This window comes from Budorcas taxicolor, chromosome 9 (assembly GCF_023091745.1).
Source record: "Budorcas taxicolor isolate Tak-1 chromosome 9, Takin1.1, whole genome shotgun sequence".
NCBI classification, from domain to species: Eukaryota; Metazoa; Chordata; class Mammalia; order Artiodactyla; family Bovidae; genus Budorcas; species Budorcas taxicolor.
The window spans coordinates 67,285,991-67,313,283 of record NC_068918.1 but is presented as its reverse complement, the minus strand read 5'-3'; the positions used below and the strand labels follow the sequence as shown (position 1 = coordinate 67,313,283).

Genomic DNA, 27,293 nt, shown 5'->3' with positions numbered 1-27,293 from the left:
ACTGTTAACACGTGTTTTATGTTTCCTTCTAACACTTCCCTTTAGAGCCAAGTGCCATAAAATAAAGGCATCAACCACCTGTTATAATGGAAGGATGAGTGGCCATGGCTGGTTTTGCTCACATCCCAAAATATCACTCAAGCCCAACAACCCCTACCATCCCAGCTTGGGTAGGTTATGCACTTCTCTAACTGACCACATCATTTAAAGTGCTTTGAGGTCCAGGGCTATTAACAAGAAGAAGCTTTGTAATTGAAAGTCAATTGTAGGTCTTCCTTATCAAAGAGGTTAGAACATGAAAATCATTAGAATTGGCTTTATAGGCTGGCATATACACAGAAGGAGGTGCTTGTAAGTTAGGAATAGTGTTGTCATTTATACTATGCTAAAAGATGATGGGAATACTCTTTGTTTCCATAGCAATAGGGAAAAGGAATAAAAGGAGAAAAAAAAAGACTAGATCTTTGGGGCACCTTGATTTCTAATATGGATTTCAGCAACCCCACCACTCACAAGCACTGACTTACAGGCTACTTATTAGCTATTACACATGCCACTTTTTCCTGTCAACTGGTTTTTGTGGCCAGAAATGTCATTCTGCTCACCTGTTTAGAGGAAGCTGGATCCCAGGGAGCTGGAACAGTTCAGGTCAACTCCATGGCAAGTCCTTTTTCACTTAAATGATTCCCACTGACCCAAGGCAAGATTGATGGCTCCCTCCATATTTCCTTTCATGACTGGGAGGGATAAAGACTTCGCTAAGACTGAAAATGCTTAGACTAACTAAAGTATCTTAAGCATCCTATTCTTTTTCTCTCTGGTGCCGAAGCAGCAAAAGATCAGGAGTCAAAACTTAACGTGTGTGCCTCTGCAAAGAGAAGTCAGCCACAGAATGGAGGAAAACCAGAAATCACCAAGAGAAGACCTCAAGATGAGTTCAAATCCAGAAGAAGCACAGATACTTGCAATTTACCTGGACTAACACAGAGGCCTCATCAGAAGCACCTGTCCTGCATTTAAGCTAAGGTCCTCCGTTCAGTTAGCATGAGCTGAAGACAGGACCTGGAAATCCTACACTGGCAGCCTCTGATTCTGCCTCTTGACAGTGGGAGGTAGCAAGGGGAGCCCAACACTTCTCCATGTCCTCAAAAAGGCAGAAACAACACTGATGAGATTGAAACTGCCTGCCAAAACCCACTGATCCATTTGAAATCACACACAGTCCTTCCCAGTTGATATGGGGACACTTATTTCTTCAATTAAAAAACAAACAAAAAACTTGCACAACCTGTAGAAGTTGCTGCCGGGTTCAAAGCACAGAACTAAAGCCCTAAAATAGATAAAAGCAAGAGAAAAACAATTAAACCTTTACAAACAATAGGAAGCTATTACAGATGGTTCTTTCCAAACATGAATGCTAATGAGCATGTTCCCACCCTCCATGAAAAATCAGTAGGTCCCTAAATCAAAACAAGGAGGAACCTGTCAGCATGTGGGCTGAAAGAAGTGTCTGGACCAGGCAGGCAAAATGAAGTCTCTAGAGCAGGGGCCCCCAACCTCTGGGATCTAATGCCTGATGATTCGAGGTACAGCTGATGCAATAATAATAGAATAAAGTGCACAATAAATGTAATGCACTTGAATCATCCTGAAACCATCCCCCCTCCCCCATCCATGGAAAAAATGTCTTTCATGAAACTGGCCCCTGGTGGTGAAAAGGCTGGGGGCCACTGCTCTACAGGGCTGGGCAGAGGCTTAGCCAGGGTGGGGATGGGAGGGAGTGGGGGACACATATAAGGACAAATGGGAAGTAGGACTGTTAAATATTCTTTCTGGGAACTGCAACTGGCAGGAGAAAAGCAATTAGGCTGAGATTGGCTCTGAAGAATCATGGAGAAGGTAAGCAAAATGGCAGCTGGGTCATGGCCGCAGTGATGTCTGGGATTGTCCCCCAAAGGCACTGAGAAATGCCAATAGGAGGTTTGCTGCCAATGGCTGCCTTTGAACGAGATTACACGAGGATTCCCTTGATGGTTTTATCTCATCTGGACCAGTCCTGTCGTAAGTTACTTGGGCTCAAAGAAAAGGGAAATCCTGGACTGGAGAGGGATGGAGGTGGAGACTCTTTATTTCTTTAGAACAGAAATTTGACTCCAAGTCAAATTCACACTGGGGGTGGTTGTAGGGCAGGCAGAGCGCCTCATCCAGGTGGGCCAAGGACTCTTCATGGGAACCTAATGAGAGCTGAACCCCTTGTATATTCAGTGTCCTTTGACACAGACCATTAATCAGGTCATGATATTAATAACTACCACAAACTCTCAATTTCAATCAAAAAAGACATTAGACTAGCCAGGGCTTTGATTGAGAAGAGAGTAAGGGATTTAAGACTATACTAGCTGAGGTCAACGGATAGGGTGTTGGATTTCTGGTCAACTCTTTGGGACCCATCCTTTTAGTCAATGAGATATTTGATATTCTACTGCTAAAGTACAGATTCTTCCAAATACTACGACACAGATTCTTCCAAATGCTACGTTTTCCAAGAACCTCGGTGATGAGGACAGGTTCACTGAGATGCACAATGCAGGGTCTAGAGAGGCATTTTCATCCTCTGAACATTTAGAGGGCACTGAACTAGGAGGTAAAAAGATGAAAATTTATGTATATGAACTCCATGAAAAAAGGGTCTCAAACAGATCCCCTAAACAATTACCAGCCTGACTGATAAACGCCATGACAAATTCATGACAGAAACAGTGAAGGCGCAAAGGAAAGAAGGATCACTTTCACTAACCATAGGTCAGTCTTCAAGGATAAGTAGTAAGAGGAAGTGAGGAATACCGCATAAGACACACAGTGAACAATTCTAATGAGAAAAGCAGCTCAGAAGACATGTCCCTCGTGTTTCAGTGTCCCATATAAAGGGGAGCATTGGATTGCTGACCACAGACCTCGAGACCTGCTCTCTTGGTCCTGGCATGCAAAAGGAAGAGGACTCGTAGCAAGTATGCTCTATTTCAGTGTATGAGATAACTCCCAGAGGAGGAGGGGCAGAGACTGGGAAATGCCCTCAGTAAAACTGTAGTTTTATACCTTCTTGCATGTGTATATGACTAAGACCATGTTTAGGGTTCTTACTAAACATGGTCTTGGTCATGGAGGAGCTTGTTTCTCTGATGGTCAGATGCCAGCAGAGGGACTGAGCATTTCCAGCCAGCACTCAGAAGCAGAAGGACACTACAGGAGTCCATTGGAAAGGGAGGGACGTTCCTCAGGAACTTGCCAGCAGGTCAAGAAGGATATAGAAGAGCCAGTGACTGCAAATAACAAGGGTACTGAATGGTCCACAGAAATGACATAAGCCCTTTTCCTTTTAACACATAGGGTTAGAAAAAATATAAGTTCTTCAATATTTCAGAGAGAAAAACATCAGACAGATCTAGGTATCATCGTAACCAAGCCATTACAAAGACAGTAGGCATGAAAGGGAAAGACCAATGTATCAACTTGCAACAAGTTAAACATTACAGAAGTTGTGACCCCTCCAGGTGGCTGGTGATAGCCTCACAAAACACAGACGCCAGCCCTGAATATTCATAACAAAACCCAGAGCAGCCCTGAAAATTCCATAACTGATCAGGTTACTTTGGTTACATTACTTGATTCCTAAACCATGGTGGGAAAAGCAAGAGGTGTAGGGTGAGAGAAAGTAGAAAAAAGGAAAGAGAAAACATTTAATATTGTTAACTATTAATAGTTCTTGATCAGTAGCTTCCAAGTCTCATTTCTTACTTGGCTGAAAAACCAGCAGCTAACAATGATGGAGTCAGTAACTGTTGGACGTAACTTAACTTGGGCAGAGATATTTTATCAAGTCTGTCAGCTTGGAGGGAACATCCTAAGCTGCCTTTTGCCAGGTAAACAAGGCCGAGGAAAAGATAACCCCAGCCTGAGGAAGGCCTCTTCCTTGAGCATGGGCACACCACCACTGCCCACCGATTCACAGGTTTTATTCAACCCTGAAAAGACATGTAAGACCTGAGTTTAAGCAGAGAGAAAAGAGGGACTTGATGGTGGTTAAGAATCCAATTTCCAATGCAGGGGATGTGGGTTGAACCCCTGGTTGGGCAACTAAGCCCACACATGACTACTGAGCCCACTTTCTCTACAGCCCACTCACCACAACTATTCAACCTCAAGCCACAACAAAAAACATGGGCAGCCAAAAAAAAAATCTTAAAAACGAGTGAGGGTTCAGGGTCCTCAAGGAGGAAGATAAGGATGCTTAAATCTCACCCCCAAGATCAAAAACCAAGACTATGGGTAGGAAGGCGGAAAGATGTTCACGTGACTGTCTACTGACAAATTCAGGAAATACGCTACAGGGCGAATTCCCTGGCCCTTCCCCCATCCCTGACACTGAACTTCACTGAGTACTCTAAGTGAATCCCCACCCCGGTTGCTAAGGCTGCTCACTGTATCAACAATAAGACTGGGCATTTGTTCAGTGAACAAGCCTGGGGCAGAAATAAGCAATGCCTCTGACCACTCCATTCCATCTAAAACCTTTTTTCATAGGTTTCTCCTATACAGTGCCCTGGGCATGACCATATCCAGTCACCAGAGTCACTAAAATCATTCACGTGACTTGTGGACTTCCATTTGCACAAGAAGTCCTCAGAGCAATCAACAGTAAGAGAAAAAAAAATTTTTTTAAAGATAATACAACCTTAGTTCTTTCAAGGCATCAATTTTCTTCTGGTTTGAACTACCATTACTAATGTACAGAACAGTATTAGTAATTATCTACCAGAATGCTAACATGTTTAACTTGAAAGACAGTCAATGGCAAAAGAAAAAATAAGAAAAACAGCACCGCAAAAGCATTTGATATTTAATTTAGTCCTGATGGCTCGCTTCAAAACCTGAAACAATGAGACATTTTTGCAAATAATCATTTCTAGGTGATTTCATAACAGAAATGGGAACTGAATCTGAATACAAAATCAGAAGAATGCCAAGAAATAGTTAATGAATCTGGTTTCTTTCTTATATACTAAATATAACTGAAGAAAAAAATCATTAAAATAGAAGTAAAACTGAAGAAAAATAACAAATCCAAATTCTTACTTATAAGCAGACAATTACAGCACCTAAATTATAAAAGTTTTTTTAGTTTATTGTGCTCAAACAAGTTAAACACAGTACTGGACAGAGTAAGCGCACTGTGGGTTTAAAAATGCCTGGAAGAAGAATCAAAGGATTAAAGGAAAACTGATTTACCATAGAGGGGGAAAGTCCATTACGGTGTTTGTTTCCCTGATATCAAATAGTCAAGCAGATTCTTTAATTCAATAGCTCATTTTTGTTTGATTATGGCTTATTCACATAGGCTAAAACAGGCTTTGAAAGGCTCCCAACTACTGCAAGTCATAGTCAAACTGAAACCTTCTGATAGGCATAAAATTCCATAGTCAATTTATACTTGCTGCCTCATAAGTGTTTTTTCCCCAGGTACATTTGTTTTCAGTCTCCTCTTGGAGAATATAAAACCTCTGAGAGTAACGCTTACATCCACTGTGTCTCATTCATACAGCTCAGTTCTCTGTACAAGGATGCTTGACTTTGCTGCACATCTGGAATGCAAAAACACACATTCCTCTGTATACAGGATGATATCAACAGCTCTCTTATCATTCAGACAAACACTCTGAGTTATATTCTAATATTGGTGAAGACAGGTAAACACACACACACATATATATGTATTCATCTGTGGTTCCTCATCTGGCATCCTTCCCATCAATTTTGTGACTGCCTCTTACAGTCGTATCCTCATTCATCAGAGGGCAGACAGAAGAAGCATGAACTACAATCCCACAGACTCCAGAAAGAAAAGAACAATCACAGAAACCTAACCAAAATGATCATATGGGTCACAACCTTGTAAAGTTATAAGTCATGCTTTTCAGGGCCACACAAGGCAGATAGGTCACAGTGGAGGGTTCTGACAAAACATGGTCCACTGGAGAAGTGAATGGCTAACCACTCCAGTATTCTTGCTTTGAGAACCCCATGAACAGTATGAAAAGGCAAAAAATATGACATTGGAGGATGAGTCCCCCAGGTCAGTAAGTGTTCAATATGCTGCTTGGGAACAGTGGAGAAACAGTTCCAGAAAGAATAAAGAAGCTGGGCCAAAGCTGGAAACAACACTCAGTTGTGGATATGCCTGTTGATTTTTTTTTCTTTTTGGAAGTCAACCCTGAATATTCATTGGAAGGACTGATGCTGAAACTGAAGCTCCAATACTTTGGCTACTTGTTGTGAAGACGTGACTCACTGGAAAAGACCCTGATGCTGGGAAAGATTGAGGGCAAGAGAAGAAGGGGATGGCAGAGGATGAGATGGTTGGATGGCATCACTGACTCAATGGACATGAATCTGAGCAAACCCTGGGGGATAGTGAAGGACAGGGAAGCCTGGTGTGCTGCCGTCCATGGGGTTGCAAAGTCAGAAATGACTTAGCGACTAAGCAACAACCTGTGGTCGTACAAGATGGCCAGCTGGCCCTGGGCTCAATATCACGGACAAGTGTAATACTCAGTGGCTAAGCAGGGTACCAAACACAGCCCATTATTAATGTATTTTCCCCAGCTCATTTGGTTCCACATCCACCAAGAGATAGAAAATGCCAGTAGTCTTTTGATGCCCACTGTACCAGGAGCCTCTTCTGGTATCATTGTCACTTTCTTCCTTCTAACACCCAAGGCAAACCTTTTATCACAGATCCACAACCATAGAAAGTTGCACCATAGCTTCAACAACCCCTTGGATAGAGAAACAACCTTTACAGCAGTGTCATCAAACATTTTTGCAAATTTTAAATACTATTTTTCACACATTTTAAGTTGACATTTAAATTTCTCAACCATCATTTTAATTCATTGCAAAGGCTGTAATTCTGGCATATTGGAATCAGTACAATTTTAATTAAAACATATCACTCACTTAAAGGTATCCAATAAAATCCAAATACCACACCAATTTGCAAATCTTCACCCATCAAAAAATACATGAACAAACTCCTCTTTGCAAAAAGGCTGCACTGTTATCTCCTTGAACTTGTATTTCCATTTTACTCCCCACACAAAATTATCTCTCAATCTAATATGTTTAACACTTGATTTTATGAATTTTCCTATTATATTTCCCTGCAACAAAAATGTATATAAAGTGATTCTTAAAAATTTCCTCTGGCTGTAAGACTTAAAAGTGTTCCATTTTCTTCTTTGAGCTATCATTACTAATGCACACAACTGATCCAAACAACATTAATAATTACTTATAAGAATGTTAATATAGTTAACATGGAAGTTAAAAATTTATTGGAAATGTATCTCTAAAGAAATGTACAGGATTTGTCTCTTTCTTCTCAACTAGTTCATATACTGATCAATGAACACTCTCTACTGTTATATGATGAAACTGAATTATTATAATAATAATATAAATTCCATACCTTTTTTCCCACTTTTAAAGATGCAAGCACTAAGAAACCTTGCTTATATAAGTAAGAAAGGAATGAAGGAGATTCATCATCAAAAAAATCTTTTTTCTTTGTTATAATGAGATTAGGTCCTCTTCCAATTTCACTGAAAGCCAAGAAATGAAAACTAACCTGCAAAAAGATGTGTGCCTTGGTCATTATATTCATCCCCTTTACCAACACAGACATTAATATTTTCATAGTTCTCTATAGGTGGGAAGAGGGTTTTGCATCCCAGGACAACACACAAGGGTCAGAGTCAGGATAGGGTGGGAGACAGCTCTGCTATGCTTTGTCAAGAGGGAGAAGGGTGACTGTAAGAGGTGAAATGGCAAAAGAGACACAGCAAAATCAATTCTGAAGCAAATAAGTTTAAGACAGGTTAACTATAGAAACTGGGAACCAGGAAATCATCTCCCTTCAACCATCTATGCCTTTCTATCTCCTGGAGATTTTTTACATTCCTTTGTGCGCATGCATACCCCAGCTGGAATACCGCTCCTCTGGCTAAGAATGTTGGTGCCAGACATTCTATCTGTTTAGAAGAAAAGTACACTTGGTTTGATCAACGCATGAATTCCCTTATACATGAATTGACTAACACACGAATGTATCAGCCTGTAGCAGGCACTACAGTAGAAGTAATACATTTTCTAAATAGACAGAAGCATAATTCTTTTTTCAATCTACTTGAAAAGAGAGAAAATACGTAATAAATCATAAGTGTCCTGACAATACAGAAAGTATACTAAAAAAACTTAGTTTTTAATAATTGCAAGGAAAAATCTAGAAATAATCCAAATGTTTAATAAGAAAATTACTAAATAACTTATGTTGCAACAGCCATATAATAAAAGAATATGCAATATTTCAAGAACAGATATTGGCATTAGAAAACGTTCTTCTATAGTGCTGACCAAAAAAAACAAGCAGGAAACAAACCTGTAAATAAAGCCTCATATTAATTTGTAAAAATATGTATGTGTGTTGGGGGAAAGTCTGTTAAGAGAATCTGTTAAAATTGTTTTCAGTGGTTATTCTAGGTTGGTGTAATTATGGGCAACTTTCGTATGCTCTTTCCAAATTTCCACAAAAGGCATGTATTTCTCTCACAGTGATGGCGGTAGGGGGAGTGGGGAGAGTTGAGGAACTGGGGAAATAGATTCACTGTCTCAGGGCTGCTGCAGGTGGCCACAGAGTTTGTGAGATGATGTCCACCCAAGGGGCCAGTGAGAGCTTAAATCCACCCTATGCGGTGCAGGACTGCTTCCCCCCAAAGTGAAAGTCACTCCATTGTGTCTGATTCTTTGTGACCCCATGGACTATACAGTCCACAAAATTCTCCAGGCCAGAATCCTGGAGTTAGTAGCCGTTCCCTTCTCCAGTGGATCTTCCCAACCCAGGGATGAAACCCAGGCCTCCTATAAGGCAGGTGGATTCTTTACCAGCTGAGTCACTGGAGAAGCCCAAAGTGGGCGCCATTTCCTAACTCATGGCGGGAGACTAATCCACAGTCTCCACATCCACAGTCCACAGTCTCACTTAGGTATTGGTCATTTCTCTCCTTGACCAATTTCATCCTTTCATCCAAGACTTCCACAGCTGGTTCCTTTGGAATACAGATTTCACTGACACTAAGACACTCATGAAACACCCCAGTTCACAGATGCAGAAAGGTCAACAGTCAGCAACTAAAATGCTATAAGCCAAAGAGGTTATCTGGGGTCTTCAAGAAAACATGGTGGGCCATTTTTACTTCTACTATATTCTACAGCTCCAGTCTCCTTACCTCAGCAAGTGTGGAGGGATCTTGACAATGGTATCCACACCATCAAGGGTTTCTGCAAAAGGAAAATTACAAAGTTAAAAATAAATATGTGAGGACTAGGAATGTAAACTGTGCATAAATCTCACTGTTAGTTTCTTCCCCATCCCCTCCCGCCGGAAATTCCCATAATTATAAATTCGTCAGTTCTCAACTATCTGCACGCAAATCTCCACACTTAAAAATCCTTTGCCTTTTCTAGCTCAAAAGACTTCCTCTCAGAGCTTAAAAATTAGGACGCATTTCCCTTAGAGACAGAACCAATTCCTAACCTGAAACAGAATGCCAATGTAATCTATTTACAACCGACTAAAAATGCTATATTCTTTCAATAACAATAGAGAAAGGAGAGCTATTTCCTTGAAAATACTGTTTTAATACCTTTAAATAATAACTTATACTTGAGAGACTTTCATGTTCACAAAGCACTTTATGTAACAGCTCGTCTCACATTTATGACACAGCAGGTGAAACTTTTCAAAAATCACACAGTATTGAAGAAATCTGATTGGAAGGCTCACACCCAGATCTCATTAACCTCACCTGGATGCTCAACACTTTACTATTACTATGGATATTCACACTCTTGAAGCCTCCAATTATAGTGATAATGAAACATTCACTATTCTCTTTCAAAATAAAAACTGTTCTATTTCAATAGATTTAACAATCCTGCACCCAATTCCAATGTGTATTTGTAAGATTGGGGGGTGGTAGGGGAGATGGTTCCCTCAACAAGCAATTCTCTGACACCAGCTGAGTGTCATACAATTTAACTTAACTCTGACACTATCTACCTGGAAAGAACGCAAGACCCCACAGGCTGGGCTCAGTCCTGCAAGCCTGTAACACCCACTCCCCCTGCCACCTTCCCACCCTGCCACCTCCCCACCTTCAGATGCCAATCTCAAGTCCTGGTTGTCACCTGTGTTTCTGACTGACTGGCTATAAATTAATGTTTCCAAAAACCCCCTCCTTGGGTTTAATTAACTTGCTAGAATGACTCACAGAACTCACAGGAACTTTTACTTACTAGATTACTGGTATGTTACAGAAGGATATAATCCAGGAATAGCCCAGTGGAAGAGATACACATGGCAAGGTATGGGGAAAGGGCAGAGAGATTCCATGCTTTCTGGGTGTCAACCAGGAAGCTCTCCAAACTCCATCCCTTTAGGTGTTATGGAGGCTTCATTACACAGGTACAACTGATCAGCCACTGATGTTTGATCTTCAGCTCCTCTCCTCTCCGTGGAGGTCAGGGGGAGTAGGACTGGAGAGGATGGTTTTGGCAACCAGCCCCCATCCTTAGATGTGGTCCAAAATTACTTCACTAACATAAAGGATGACATTTTTAGCTCTCTTCCTTTTGGGAAATGCCAAGGATTTTAGAAGCTCTGAGCCAAAACAGGGACCAAGACCAAATATATATTTCTTATCATAAATCACAACATCACACGCTCCAACTTGTCTCCACTTTTTCTGTTCAAACTCTTGCCTCCTCTCTTCACTGTTTTAGAGTCAACAAGCCCTGTCAGTCTAAATTACTTTTACTGGGGAAGGAGAAACGTCTCTTCCCACATGGCTAAGAGATCAGAGGGAACAGTGGGCACCAAATGTATCCCTGCAACTCCAGAGTAAGAATAGAAACCATGATGATAGGATCTGGGACTGCTGTGGTCCATGGGGCACAGCAGCAGGTTTGAGGAAGAGAGCAAAACAGAATGATGCTTGGACGAGTCAGTGGTGCAGGGGCCACAAGGCAAGGGAGGAAGTAGAAGGACTGAGGTCAGTTCTTGAGATGAGACAGGATCATAAAACAAAGCCCTGAGATGCAGGTACAGGGAGCAGCTCACAGGCCAGGCAGGTGGGCACGGCCAATATCCAGGATAACTTGATGCTGCTTCCCAAGAAGAGGGTCTGACAGCGAACAACCAAACCACTACAGTTTTCCTCATCAGACAGGGGAGTTTATATTTAACTCAAGCTGTGCAACAGTGCCCAACCCTGCAAGTGCTAACAAAGAGTGAGAGGAAAGGGCAGAGAGAAAGTCACAGAGCAGCCATAATGAGCCCTCCCCATTCCAGAAGAGAAGCAGGTAGGAAGTTGCATTGGAGGAAGAAGTGGGCTGGTGTCAGAGGAAGGGGAAGCCCAGGGATCTAAACGTGGGTATCGCATTCTCAGAAACAGAACTGAAGTTGCGGCTCTGAAAGTGTTCAACTCCAGGTGGGCTGGGGGTCAGAGAAGAGGGTTCATGGCTAATTTTGGTGAAACACACACTTTTAGGCTGGGGAGGAAATGATGGTGGTTCACTGATAAAGAATCTGCCTGCCAATGCAGAAGCCACAGGAGATGTGGGTTCAGTCCCTGGGTTGGGAAGATCCTCTGGAGAAGGAAATGGCAACCCACTCCAGTATTCTTGCCTGAGAAGTTCCACGGATAGAGGAGCCTGGCAGGCTACACTCCATGGGGTCACAAAGAGTTGGACACGACTAAGCATACAGCCACTATGGGAGCTGAAACTGCAAAGGAGACAGAAAAATTCAAGAGGCAGGCTCAAAACCCGCAGGGTGTGGGCACGAGGCCAAAGTCAAGTAGATGCCCAGAGTGGCCAAGAGGACCTATAAGAGGGATGTGAGAGCGGTCTGCTACTCTCTGAGGTCTGAGTACCTTATTCTTCAATAGGTGGAAGGACAGAGGAGAAATACTGGAGTGAGCTGAAGAGTGAGCAGGAAGGGAGGACATGGACACGAGCACTACATCCCCTTTTTAAGCAGTTTGGCTGTGAAGGTAGCACACACTGAGGCTGTAAGGAAGAGCGAGTGGAAAGACCAAAGGATGAGGTTACACAGACCAGCCTTCTTCCCTAACTTGCTGTTCCAACTTCTGATTTTCTTTCTCTTCTCCATTTTCTAAATCAATTCAACAGGAGCCCCTGGTGTATGCAAAACACTCAAAGTTTCTAAAAGACGCATGATCCAGTTCTAACAATCTGCCCTTCTATTCCATCCTGGCCATTTCCAGCTCCCACACCTCCAGGACTGCCAGTCCTTGAAGGAGAATCTTCTCTCAGGCCCTCCACACAGTGGCCCAGTCCCTTTTTCTTTTTTCATTCCTTAGTCAGACCACTTCCTCACTGACAAGAAAAGTACATAAACTAGATAGCTCAAAATAGAGAAAAAATACATACATATTCCTTGCCAGTTATTATGTAGCCATTAAGAAAATCAATTTTCAGAAACTGCTGAAGTTAAAATAAAAAATAACAATCCACTATATGTGGTAAAAACCCTTTGCATAAGGGAAATATTTCAAAATATGATTAGTGTTTTCTATGGGTGATGAGATTATTTTCTTTACAGTGTTTGAGTATTTTTCAATATTCTGAAATGAGCATATAAACTTTTGTAACTAGAAAAAAAGATTAATATCACTTAAAACCCAAATAAGTCATTAACATGTTGGTTTATTTATGTATTGAACATGTGTCTCTCATATTATAGGTGCAGAAGCCACAAACAAGCCTAAGTGACAGTCCCTTATGCTAAGGAAGCTCTTGTCTACACTGTGGACGTGTGTTGCTTTGGCTGACCACCATCCACTCACCTGCCTCTCAAGTTGCAAACCTTAATTTTGTTTTGAGGAAGCCATCTTTGGCTGACTCTGGGATTTCAGTGGGCCTTGTAAACAGCTAGCCTGTTTCATTCCTTAGCTAGAGGACTGGTTCAGGGATACACACTCAACTCATCAACACCAAGGACTGGGCAGGAGAGACTGCAAGAGCTCCACTCCCTTAGGATGATGCCATGATTGGCCAAGCGGGAAGTGACCCTGTTCTCCTGTAATGGCCTAAATGTGGAGATGCACTCTCTCTCTCTCCTATGAGAGTTTTAGTGGGAGAGGACTCCTCTCCCCTGTTATGATCTAAATGTCTTTCTCCTATAATAGTCCAAGTGAGAGATAAGCTCTTTCTCGTGATATGGATGAAGCGTGAAGATGACCCCTCTCTCCCATGGTAGCTTTCATAAGAATGACTCTCTCCTGGGGTGGTCTAAATGTCATGGTGATCCCTCTCGCTTATAACGGTCGAAGTGTAAGATGACTACTTTCTCTTGAGATACTCTAAGTACGGAAAAGACCCCCTTTTCCCACGATGGTCTAAGTGGGGGATGAACCCTCTTTCCTGAGATGGTCTAAGTGTGCTGATTGATGAACTCAAAGCTTTGGAGACTCATGTTGAGTGTGTTTGTCATCCCAAAAGAGCAGAGTAAGATCTCTGTAACAGTATCTAATTCCTGAACCAAACTCAACCCACAGATAGCCTTCCAAGGGCTGTTTAGTTCATAGACTGAAACATTCTATTTTGCTTTAAGTATGCTTGAATTTTTTCTTTTTCTCTCCTGAATCCAAAATATTTCTCAATCATCCTGCCCCTAAAAGAGTAGCTGTGGCATAACCAACTATAATCCCCAAAAGCAGGCGCTCTAAGAGGATCCTGAGGGCACAGCTAAGAGCCTAGAGGAGCAACCGATTCACTTGCAGAGCTCAGGGGAGCCTTTGTATGTGAGCTGAGGCTTGGGAGTCTGGAAAGGTAAGCCTTGGCTGAAGGACTAGCATGAGCCCAGGCCGAGGAAAATGCAGCTCACAGCATGTACAAGAGAGTATATGGTTTAATGGGGACCGATGAACCCCTGCTAATGAGGGCGCCAGGAAAGAAGGCTGGGGCTAGATTCCAAAGAGCATTCTAAGGAATTCACACTTTACTCTAAAATAACAGTATGGGGATTGAGGAGTGAAAAGCATTTTATAGCAAAAAAATAAAAAGCTGGAACAGTGGAAAATGGACTGTAGTGGGAAAGAGAACAGGAAGCCATACCTTCATGTCTTTGTTTCTGCAGCATTCTCCCTCCAACATACCCTCCTAACAAGCTAATTACAGGGAGGAAGCATTTTATTCATTTTTCTCTCCCCACCGCTCAGTACAGCGGAGGTCTTAATAAATCTTTGCTACACAAGCAAAGAAAAGCAGAAACCCACAGCTTACCCATTCTTCAAGTCCAACTGACTTCAAAAGCCCACCAACTCATACCAGTATCCCCACCCCTGACCCCTGACCTCACATTCACTTCCTCTTCTTTGATCTGTTTTCCTGGTTTACTCCTTCCAACCTGCACAATGAATGCTCCGCACCACTGTTATTTAACTGTTTCATGCACTCCCATCTCTTGCTGAGAACAGCCCCTGGGAAAAGAATCCCATTTACTCTTCCCATCAGGCTGAACTCCAGGCTCTGCTCACATTATCTAGCTGCCTCAGCTCCGGGCTTTTTCTTCAAGGACCTAAACTAGGTAACATTGCACTTTAACTTAACAAGATGTAGAGTATCAAAATCCAAACATTAGAAATGCTAGATTCCTCTCCTCCCCTATGTATCTAAATCTGCTTAACTTACAGCAGAATAATAACAAGTACACGTAAGAGCCTGTCTAGAGTGCAGTCAGGACCTGCTAGATTATGTTACCCGAACATCTGCGACCTTTCATTTGAAGCCTTTGAGAATCTACCCCATCACTCGACTGAATGACAATGGCAATGCAAAAACAGTACTGTGGCTTTAAGAGCCTTGCTGCTCACTTGTGTATCTGGTCCGTTTTTTTCCCCCTTCTAACAGTAAACAAATGGTCAAGTTCTGATTCTGCCTACAAGATAAACTTACTAGACAACATTCTAGAAAATTTTGTGATGACAGAGGTTAAAAAAAAAAAGTGATGGTCTGTGCACACACACTCAAACATATGTGAATTCAGATCTTCTAAATACTAACCAAGATGCGTAGAACACCAACAGAATTCTCCATTTAGTAGAAAACCTGCTAACGGCCCTTCCCAGGCTGTACCACAGCAGTGTCATGACAAACACTGATGGCTTTTTGGTTGAGAGAGAAAGGTATTCAATTTTCTGTTTTGACTGGGTGGCAACTGAGGAATCATATCCAGGCTTGGGGAAGGCCAGGGGCCCACAGAGCTGCCCTGGTTTCTTCTTGGCCCTTCCTTTCCTCCCTCCTCAAGCATCACTATTACCCCCAAGTACGCTCCTGACCCCCCTGAATTTCCATCCAGACAATTTTGATGGCCCACATTCTTGCCTAATTGAATGTCTTGCGTTTTCTCCGAGGTTGAGTTCTACAATCCAAGTCTAACAATAAACACAAATTTGCTACCTGGAACTTATTTCAGTGCTTGCAGAGTTCACAAATCTAAAATCAAATCTGTCTGAAGGGCAGACAACAATGGAATTGCAGAGGTAACGCCACCCCACCTGTATGTTATTTTCCAGTTACAATAACCACGAAAGCTAATACTTAACAAGCTGGCCTCTATCAGGAAAAAGCAAATAAGCTGTTCCTTCCTGGTTACACTCGCCAAGGTACTTGAGACCGCGGTTGACGGTTCAACTTCCCTCTAGCCCACAGGCGCTTTGGAATCAGGCCGGTGTTTTCCCACCGGCTTGTGATCCGAACTCGGAGATGGGTGACCGTCGTCCGCCGTGCAGGGAACGTGAAGAAAGGGGCCGCCAAGAAGGGAGCTCGGCGGTTCCCCATTAAGGTTTGGGAGAAGATCAAGAGACCAGAAGGTAGGCGGATGGATGTACACGCCCGAATCCAAATTCGCACATCACCCATCAATTCGCCGAGGCAACTCTCGCAATCGCGCGAAAAAGCATCTGTCACAGCTGCTCAGCGAGAGCCCCCCCCGCCCCAGCACCCCGCAGAGGGGCCATCACAGCCCTCCCCGGCGAGGCCCTCCGGCGGCGGCGAACAGGACCCGCCGGCAGGTGCCCGGCGCCCCGCTCGGCGCGCTTACCCAGGGCCCAGGTGCAGCTCTCTTTGATGGCTTTGTACTTGCTCCCGGACGCCTCCTTCTGCAGCTTCCTTAGGATCTCTTCCATCTTGACCTCTGCCGCGGGCCAGCAGCCGACAGCTAGGGGAGCGCGCGCGACGCCCGGCGGGGACGCCGCCGCCACCGCAGCCCGGCCCTGGGCGCCTGGGCGGCCGCTGCGCTCGCCCCGCTCCGGCCCGGCGCGGCGGCTGATGAATCACGCCCGCTCCATGCCGCCGCCGCGTCAGGCCCGGAGCCCCGCCCGCCGCCCCGCCCGCAGGGTCAGGTGCGCCCCGCGCGCCGCGATGGAGACGGCGCGCCGGCGAGCGGAGGCCGAGACCCCGGCGGCCCCCGGGGCACAGAGGCTCGCGGAGCGCTGGTGACGGATGTCCTGGGCTGGCTCGCCGGCCGGGCGTTGGCCGGGCTCGGCCCGAGGGAGCGTCTGGTGGCGGCGGGCAGCGGGCGGGGAGGAGCCTCGTCGTTGCCCCCGCCTCCCCCTCCATCCCGGGCGGGCGGGGTTGGGGCTGCTCGGCTTCGGCTAGAGGAGCCCCCCCACCTCCGGCGCCTGGTGGTGTTGCGCCGCCCGCGGCATCCCGCGGTCCAGGCTCCTTAGTTCTAGGTCGCCCTCGGTGCCAGGCTCTGGCGCTACCTGTGAACAGACTGATTCTGCCCAACCATGTACTCCACATCATCTCACGTGTGCGTGTGTGGGTCAGGGTAGGATTAATATCCCCGTTACGCACCCGTTATACAAGAGGAAATCAGGCCCAGAGAGGTTAAGGTACTTCCCAAACCAACAAAATTTGGACTCTCGAATCCAAAACCCTTTAAAAAATTTTCTCCTCCTTCCCTTTCCAATCCTCTATTGACCTGAGTTGTTATCCTCTGAAGGAAAAAGAAAAAAAAAAAAAAAAAGGGTGGGGTGGCGATGCACAGGGGACCACGCAGCAGAGAGCTATCCAACTTAGGTGGGTTGGGAAAGGGTGCACGGAGAAAGCTTTGGCGATGAAGAAGCTTCAGGCAGGACTTGGGAGCGGACTAGGGTGGCCGGATGGGGGAAGGCAGCCTGAGGCAGAGTCTCAGATCTTAGGAGAGTGCTTCAGTCACCTCAAGTCCTTCACTGATGGAGGCCCTAGGAGGGATGTTGCAGGAAAAGGGGAGGGGAAAGCAGGAGTCTTATTTGGAGTCTCTCCCCCCACCCCCTTGTGAAAGCTGTGATTGGGAACTCAGAAAGGATTCTGGGCGCTTTTGTTTTTCTTTAGAAATTTAGCTGTAGTGGTACTGAGGAAGTGAAATTGCAGAGGAGCCGACCGCAGAGAGTCGGACATGACTGAGCGACTAAACTGAACTGAACTGAGACTGGCAGCTAGAAAAGAGTCGGAAGATTCTTCAGCGATCTACAAATAAATTAAGCCAAGGGCAGGTGGAAAGGAATAGAGGAAGATATAGCAAGAGATCTTTGAACTGAAGCAGTAGGATTTACTGACTGATTGGCATGGTAATACATGGGATGACTTCGAGGTTTATTATTTGGGAAAATGGGAGGGTAATGGTCCTGTCTTGTGAGTTAAAGAAGAAAGGAACAGAAGGGTTTGGAATCCAGGGAGTATATGAGTTCAGTTATGAACAAGTTCAGTTTGAAATGGCAATTAGGATATCCATAGGGTGTTTGGGGCCTCCCTTGTGTCTTACATCCATACATGACAACTGGAAAAACAATAGCCTTGACTAGACAGACTTTGTTGGCAAAGTAATGTCTCTGCTTTTCAATATGCTATCTAGGTTGGTCATAACTTTCCTTCCAAGGAGTAAGCGTCTTCTAATTTCATGGCTGCAATCACCATCTGCAGTGATTTTGGAGCCCAAAAAGATAAAGTCTGACGCTGTTTCCACTGTTTCCCCATCTATTCCCCACGAAGTGATGGGGCCAGATGCCATGATCTTAGTTTTCTGAATGTTGAGCTTTAAGCCAACTTTTTCACTCTCCTCTTTCAGTTTCATCAAGAAGCTCTTTAGTTCCTCTTCACTTTCTGCCATAAGGGTGGTGTTATCTGCATATCTGAGGTTATTGATATTTCTCCCGGCAATCTTGATGCCAGCTTGTGCTTCTTCCAGCCCAGCGTTTCTCATGATGTACTCTGCATAAAAGTTAAATAAGCAGAGTGACAGTATACAGCCTTGATGTACTCCTTTTCCTGTTTGGAACCAATCTGTTGTTCCATGTCCAGTTCTAACTGTTGCCTCCTGACCTGCATATAGGTTTCTAAAGAGGCAGGTCAGGTGGTCTGGTATTCCCATCTCTTTCAGAATTTTCCACAGTTTATTGTGATCCACACAATCAAAGGCTTTGGCATAGTCAATAAAGCAGAAATAGATGTTTTTCTGGAACTCTCTTGACTTTTTGATGATCCAGTGGATGTTGGCAATTTGATCTCTGGTTCCTCTGCCTTTTAGAAAACCAGCTTGAACATCTGGAAGTTCATGGTTCACATATTGCTGAAGCCTGGCTTGGAGAATTTTGAGCATTACTTTACTTGTGTGTGAGATGAGTGCAATTGTGCGGTAGTTTGAGCATTCTTTGGCATTGCCTTTCTTTGGGACTGGAATGAAAACTGACCTTTTCCAGTCCTGTGGCCACTGCTGAGTTTTCCAAATTTGCTGGCATATTGAGTGCAGCACTTTCACAGCGTCATCTTTCAGGATTTGAAATAGCTCAACTGGAATTCCATCATCTCCACTAGCTTTGTTCATAGTGATGCTTTCTAAGGCCCACTTGACTATGCATTCCAGGATGTCTGGCTCTAGGTGAGTGATCAAATCATCATGGTTATCTTTTTTGTACAGTTCTTCTGTGTATTGTTGCCACCTCTTCTTAATAGCTTTTGCTTCTGTTAGGTCCATACCATTCTGTCCTTTATCGAGCCCATCTTTGCATGAAATGTTCCCTTGGTATGGATGTGAGAGTCGGACTGTGAAGAAAGCTGAGTGCCAAAGAATTGATGCTTTTGAACCGTGGTGTTGGAGAATACTCTTGAGAGTCCCTTGGACTGCAAGGAGATCCAACCAGTCCATTCTGAAGGAGATCAGCCCTGGGATTTCTTTGGAAGGAATGATGCTAAAGCTGAAACTTCGGTACTTTGGCCACCTCATGTGAAGAGTTGACTCGTTGGAAAAGACCCTGATGCTGGGAGGGATTGGGGGCAGGAGGAAAAGGGGATGGCAGAGGATGAGATGGCTGGATGGCATCACCAACTCAATGGACATGAGTCTGAGTGAACTCCAGGAGTTGGTGATGAACAGGGAGGCCTGGCGTGCTGCGGTTCATGGGGTCGCAAAGAGTTGGACACGATTGAGCGACTGAACTGAACTGAACTGAACTTGTGTCTCAGCTGATAAAAGTATCCACCTGCAATGCAGGAGACCTGGGTTCCATCCCTGGGTTGGGAAATTCCCCTGGAGAAGGGAAAGGCTACCCACTCCAGTATTCTAGCCTAGAGAATTCCAAGGACTGTATAGTCCATGGAATCACAATGAGTCAGACATGACTGAGTGACTTTCATTCACTCATAGGGTGTTTTATTTATGGGTAGGAACTAAGGATAGGACTCTGTGATAGAAAGGAGGATTTGAAGCCACTAAGTAGAGCTAATTGCTGATGCCTAGAGTTGGACACGACTGAGCGACTTCACTTTCACTTTTCACTTTCATGCATTGGAGAAGGAAGTGGCAACCCACTCCAGTGTTCTTGCCTGGAGAATCCCAGGGATGGGGGAGCCTGGTGGGCTGCCGTCTATGGGGTCGCACAGAGTTGGACACGACTGAAGTGACGCAGCAGCAGCAGCAGCAGGATTTGACAAAGGTTACTGGGAGGGAGTAGATAAAATGAAAAGAGCACAATGCCAGAAGGAAGCTGGGGGGCCTCTTACCCCCAGATGATGGACAGAGGAGCAGGTGCCCGCAGAGGAGACTGAAAAGGAGTAGTTAGAAACCTGTCGTTCAGGAGGGCAGTGAGGAAAGGGAGTGTCATGGGAGGGTGTCCAACAGATGGGAGGGAGGCGTTCAGACTGCTCCTTAAGTCCATTTGGTAGTGAGGAGGCAAAACTTGTAAAGTCCTAGACCCCTACGGACCCTCCACTCATCCACACACCTCATAATGCCATCATTTGAAGAAAGGTTTCCAGTGCTAAGAAAATATTTAAAAACATTGTAGTCAATATAATTATGTAAGACTACATTTTTAACTGTTTGGAAATAGTATATCTATACTATACACACACACATATGTGCATACATCACAGCTTTATACCATACAGAAAAGTAGATTACAAATGTGTTAAGGAGTTAAATTTAAGAACTGATCCGTAAAAGGTTTAGAAGAAAATGTAAGTGAATATACTTATCTTAATGCTTTCAAATTATTTTTAATAGAGCAGCTAAGGAAGAAACTGGCAAAAGGGAAAGGCAAACAGACTTGACTATTTCAACATGTAGAAGCTTTATGTTAAAAGTTCCGCACAAAGAATAAAAAGCAAATGACACTCTGAGGAGCAGACTGAAGAGAAGAGAGAGTAACATCTTTTAATTTTATGTGGTTGAGTTTTTTACTTTTTTAAAGATTATTCATTATTTTTATAATTAAAAACAAACTCAATTATACTCTAGGAAAATAATATTTCAGAGATAAAATGATTTAAAAATACCTTTGTATAAAAGCTTTTGGGGCTTCCCAGGTGACCTCAATGGTAAAGAATCTGCCTGCCAACGCAGGAGACACTTGAGATGCAGGTTCAATGCCTGGGTGGGGAAAATCCCCTGCAAAAGGAAACGGCAACCCACTCTAGTGTTCTTGCCTGGGAAAGCTCATGGACAGAGGAACCTGGCAGGCTACAATCCATGGAGTTGCAAAAGAGTCAGACACGATGCAACAATAATAAAAACTTTTACAAAGTATTAAAAAAAAAACAGATGCACACTTTAAAACAATAGGTGATAATATGAAGTCAGTTCACAGAGGAATAAATACAAATGACTTACAATTCAAGCAAGCACCAACTTTTAAATAAAAGGTAATTTTTGTTTTAATAAAATTGGCTGAGAGATTTTACATACGATTGCCTAGTGTTAGTAAGGAGCTGGCCAATTAGGTCCTCTCGTGTTATGGGTGCTGGTGGAGGGGTACCCAGTCCTGGAGGGGTTCTGGATATAGTAGAGATATGGCTCCAGCCCAGAAATCCCACTTTTAGGAATTCATCCTAAGCAAGTGATTATGGAAGTGAATAAAGGTTTTTTGTTTGTTTGTTTGTTTTAAAGGATTTTAGTGTATCATTCAGTTACTTTTAAAAACTGAAAACTATCTAAACAACAGAGAAATGGATAAATTATGATGTGTGCATTCATAAAGCAGCAAAAAGTATATAGCCTCTAAGAGTAATATGGAAGGAAAAAAAAAGGATAATTCAGGAGAGGAATATTGAATGACTTGAAAAGCAGTTTTTACTGTATAGAAATGGAAGGTTGTAAAATGCTATTTACTTCTTTGCACGAAGTGAGCCCAGTTGTATTATTTAAATATTTGATGCATGTATAAGTTTTAAAATACATACATACATATATAAATGGAAAATAAACAGAAACTATTAACAGTGTTTATCTCTGATGGAGTTATAGGTGAGTTTATTTTTTCCTTGAACATTTTTATTTTTATGATTACAAATTATTTAAGTGCTGAGAAAATGAAATAAAAGTAGAATAGATTAGAATAGAATTAGAATAGAATAGAACATAAAAGTAGAATAGATTCTTGATAAATCAGCTGAGAAATTAAAAATATACCTCTCTGTGATAACACATTCTCTTAAAAACACTAGTAGTTCTAGGAGTCGTGTCCAACTCTTTGTGACCCCAAGGACAGCAGCCCACCTCTTCTATTCTAATAGAATTGTATTCTAATTCTATTCTATTCTAGTTTATATTTATTTTCCATTTATATATGTATGTTTGTATTTTAAAACTTATACATGCATCTATGGGCTTCCCTTGTAGCTCAGTTGGTAAAGAATCTGCCTGCAGTGCAGGAAACCCAGGTTCGATCTCTGGGTTGGGAAGATCCCCTTGAGAAGGAAATGGCAATCCCCTCCAGTATCCTTGCCTGGAAAATCTCATGGACAGAGAAGCCTGGTGGGCTGCAGTCCATGGGGTTGCAAAGAGTCGGGCATGACTGAGCAACTAACACTAACACTTATACATGCATCTATATTAAATATTTAAGTAATACAGCTGGGCTCATTTATTGCAAAGAGGTACATAGCATTTTACAACCTTCTATTTCTATACAGTAGAAACTGCTTTTCATGTCATTCAATATTCCTCTCCTGAATTATTCTTTTTTTTTTCACATTATTTTTAAAGGCTATATACTATGCTGCTTTGTGAATAAATACATTATAAATTATTTATCCATTTCTCTAAAAAGGCATAACCTATTTATGCCAGGAATAGATTTTTCAGAAACTTCGTGAGTAATTTTCTCTCTTGCCACACATATGTAACTAAATATGATACTAACATTTTTCATTAACTGACCTGAACTAGAGCTGGTGAGTTTATGTCTTTTATTCTTGCTTTGAAAATATTTGAGGATCTTACAAACAAGTTTATATTTATAAGTTTGTGTGTGTGTACAATTTTTAGCTTTCATTTGCAAAAATATTGCAAATAATAAATTTTCAATGGTTTTGAGTATTTGACAAACTATACTTAATCTTTATTTAAAAGGCTTGAGTTTTTTTAGATTAGCTCAAATTTTAAAATTTATTGATTAAAAGAAATATTTTTCCCAATGTTGTCACTATTTATAGGGCTAGATCTGGCAGTTCAGTCAGAACATGCTTCTGTGCTTTTTACATTGTTGTTCTCATTTCTTCTAATAAAAAACTATTTGAAGATAATTTATACGAATTTGTGGAGAAGGAAATGGCAACCCACTGCAGTATTCTTGCCTAGAAAATTCCATGCATAGAGGAGCCTGATGGGCTACAGTCCATGCGGTTGCAGAGTCAGATATCACTAAGCACACACATACATATACAAGTTTGATTAAAATGTATAGTTATTGCAAAGCCAAAAAATGCCTAACAATTACACCTAATTCAAAAAACACATAACCTAAACTTGATGGAATGTCTCATTGTCCTGACCAATAGCGGATAAATTCTTCTAAACTTCACTTCATGATCAACTGTAACTAGAAGTTCCACTGACACACATTAAACTAAAAAACATTGACTTCCAGATACAATTATGCTCAAATCCAGAAAATCAAACCAGATACCAATGAACAGCAGAGTGAACGGCCAGTTGGCTCCCAGCCAGCACATATAGTCATTACATCTCCTCTACCAGCTGTCACTCAGCTCAGTATTTGCTGCAATGTGGACAGCAACACTTAAAATATATGCACACATGGCATTCTGATATTGAAGTTTACACATTACTTCATTTCTGAAAAGAATATAATCTGATGAAACTGTAATTGATTTCACAATCCACTAATGAGTAGAGGGCTTCCCAGGTGGCACTGTGATAAAGAATCTGCCTGCTAATGCAGGATATGCAGGTTCAATTCCTGGGTTGGGAAGATCCTTTGGAGGAGGAAATGGCAACCCATTCTAATACTCTCGCCTGAAAAATTCCATGGAGGGGGACCCTGGCAGTCTACAGCCCATGGGGTCCCAAAGAGCTGGACACAACTGAGTGACTGAGCGTGCAAAATTACACATAACATTATAAACAATAAAGTAAATAAGCCCCAAAAGCTTGATCAGTTCAGTTCAGTCACTCAGTCGTGTCCGACTCTTTGTGACCCCATGAATCACAGCACGCCAGGCCTCCCTGTTCATCACCAACTCTCGGAGTTCACTCAGACTCACGTCCATCGAGTCAGTGATGCCATCCAGCCATCTCATCCTCTGTCATCCCCTTCTCTTCCTGCCCCCAATCCCTCCCAGTATCAGAGTCTTTTCCAATGAGTCAACTCTTCGCATGAGGTGGCCAAAGTACTGAAGTTTCAGCTTTAGCATCATTCCTTCCAAAGAAATCCCAGGGCTGATCTCCTTCAGAATGGACTGGTTGGATCTCCTTGCAGTCCAAGGGACTCTCAAGAGTCTTCTCCAACACCACAGTTCAAAAGCATCAGTTCTTCGGCACTCAGCCTTCTTCACAGTCCAACTCTCACATCCATACATGACCACTGGAAAAACCATAGGCTTGACTAGACGGACCTTAGTCAGCAAAGTAATGTCTCTGCTTTTGAATATGCTATCTAGGTTGGTCATAACTTTTCTTCCAAGGAGTAGCATCTTTTAATTTCATGATTGCAATACCAGCTCATTAATAAAATTTTAATGAACATTCTTTTCATAGTTGTGATAAATCTGTGTGTTTAGATGTGTATAGCTAAGTCTCTTCAGTCGTGTCAGACTCTGTGTGACCCCACAGACAGCAGCCCACCAGGCTCCCCCGTCCCTGGGATTCTCCAGGCAAGAACACTGGAGTGGGGTTGCCATTTCCTTCTCCAATGCATGAAAGTGAAAAGTGAAAGTGAAGTTGCTCAGTCGTGTCCGACTCTTAGCGACCCCATGGACTGCAGCCTACCAGGCTCCTCTGCCCATGGGATTTTCTAGGCAAGAGTACTGGAGTGGGGTGCCATTGCCTTCTCCTTAGATGTGTATATGTAGGTGCAAATATTGATTTGTGTGCATGTGTTATAAGTCACTTCAGTTGTGTCTAACTCTTTGGGACCTTATGACTGTAGCCTGCCAGATTCCTCTGTCCATGGGATTCTCCAGGCAAGAATACTGGAGTGGGTTGCCATGCCCTCCTCCAGGGGATCATCCCAACTCAGGGATTGAACCTGCGTCTTCTGAGTTGGCAGGCAGATTCTTTACCATTGAGCCACCTGGGAATTCCAAATATTGATGTAGTTTTATACAAATGAGGTAACATTATGCATGTTTTTAAACATTCTGTTTCTTTTACTCAATGTTTTGTCACAGACATGTCTTCCTTTTTTAATGACCACTTATCATTTGGTGGCTCAGATGGTAAAGCATCTGCCCGCAATGTGGGAGACCCGGGTTTGATCCCTGGGTTGGGAAGATGCTGGAGAAGGAAATGGCAACCCACTCCAGTATTCTTGCCTGGAAAATTCCATGGGGTTGGAAAGGGTGGGACACGACTGAGCAACTTCACTTTTACTTTTATTATTTCTGTTATATGACCCATCTATATTGTTGGTTCCAGTTTTTACTATTATAAAGAAGACTTCAATGAACACTTAGTTATTACATTACCTCCCTACTTCCCCACATACTTTCCTAAAGTAAAATCTGAAATGTGGAAGTGCTAAGTCAAAAAGCATACACAGTTAAAGGGCCTGCCAACTTATTGCCAGAATATGTTCAAGGAATATGGATATTTGCTTCCACCAACAGTGCAGGAGAGAATCTATATTGTTATTCTTCAGCATCATGGTATACTGAAAATTACTCATAAGGTTAGAGAAAGAAACCTGCCTCATATTATGGAAGCATTTATTATTCTTCATCAATGTGTCCATTTGAGATTCTGATTCTGAAGCAAGCACCAAGAAGAAGGAAGGGACAGAGTCTGGAGACAAGAATGCTCCATTTACAACTTCTATTCAACTGTACACTGACTAAAGATCTCAGACAGCACAATGAAAAACGTGCAAGAATTAGAAAAGGAATAAATGAAATAGTCATTATGTATAGATGATACAATTACATACAAGGAAACGTTAAAAGATCCTACAGATAAATGTTCAGAATTAATAAGGGTTTAGCAAGGTTTCTAGATGTAGTATTAATATAACAAGACAATTTGGATTTCTATTTTCCAGCAAAAAAACTCAAAAATCAGTAGCATAAATTAATATAAAGCAGCTAGGAATAAATATAAGGAAATGTGTCCAAGCCCTTTGTTCAGAATACTCAAAGTCTTTATTAAAGAATTTTAAGGGGATCCGAGAAAATGAAGAGACATACGTCATTTCCTGTAAAGAAGATAAAATGTTGAATAATAAACAATTCTAGTGAAATTTCCAACAGGTGTTTTCTAGGAGCAGAAATGGATGAATTTAAAATTCATTTGGCCCTTTTGTCATAAGTTAATTGACACATATGGGTGGGCTTATTTCTGGGCTTTTTGCTGTATTCCACTGATCTATGTGTCTTTTTATGCCAATACTATACTGTTTTAATTGCTATAACTTTGAATATAGTTAATGTAATATGGTGAAGAATATACAATGGGGAAAGAATTGACTCTTCAGTATATGGTTTTGAAAAAAACTGAACAGTGACATACAAAAGAATGAAACTTGACCACTATCTTATATCATACACAAAAATTAACTAGAAATGAATGAAAGATTTGAACATGAGACCTGAGGCCATAAAACCCCTAGAAGAAAATATAGGCCACACACTCCTTAATGTAGATCTTGACAATGATTTTTTGACAATGATTTTCTGAATCTGACATGAAAAGCAAAAGCCTTTTCAAAAGCAAAAATAAACAACTAGGACTATACCGAACTAAAAGGCTTCTACCCAGCAAAGGAAACTATCAACAAAATGAAAGGGCAGCCTACCGAATGGAAGAAAATATTTGCAAATTATGTATCTGTTAAAGGGTTTATATCAAAAATGTATAAAAGCTCATACTACTCAACTGCAAAAAAAAAAAAAATCATTTAGAAGATTGGCAGAGAACCTGAATAAACATTTTTCCAAAGAAGACATACAGATGGCCAATAGATACATGAAAAGATGCTCAACATCACTGATCATCAGGAAAATGCAAATCAAAACCACAAAGAGATATAACCTTACACCTGTTAGAATGACTATTATTAAAAAGATAAGAACTAACAAGTATTGATGAGGATGTGGAAAAAAGGGTACACTTGTGGATTGTTGGTGGAATGTAAATTGGTGCAGCCTCTGCGGGGAACAGT

General features: G+C 42.3%; 1 protein-coding gene across 1 annotated transcript in view; it reads right to left on the bottom strand.

The window, feature by feature from the left end:
• ARFGEF3 (ARFGEF family member 3) overlaps nt 1-16,325 on the bottom strand; it is a 169,745-nt gene extending 153,420 nt beyond the window's left edge. The window contains exons 1-2 of the mRNA XM_052645866.1: nt 16,241-16,325; nt 9,342-9,393 (exon numbers count right to left, since the gene is read on the bottom strand). Coding sequence (XP_052501826.1) covers nt 9,342-9,393; nt 16,241-16,325 — 137 coding nt within the window. The remainder of the gene's footprint in view (nt 1-9,341; nt 9,394-16,240) is intronic.
• Nucleotides 16,326-27,293: the final 10,968 nt, after the last annotated feature.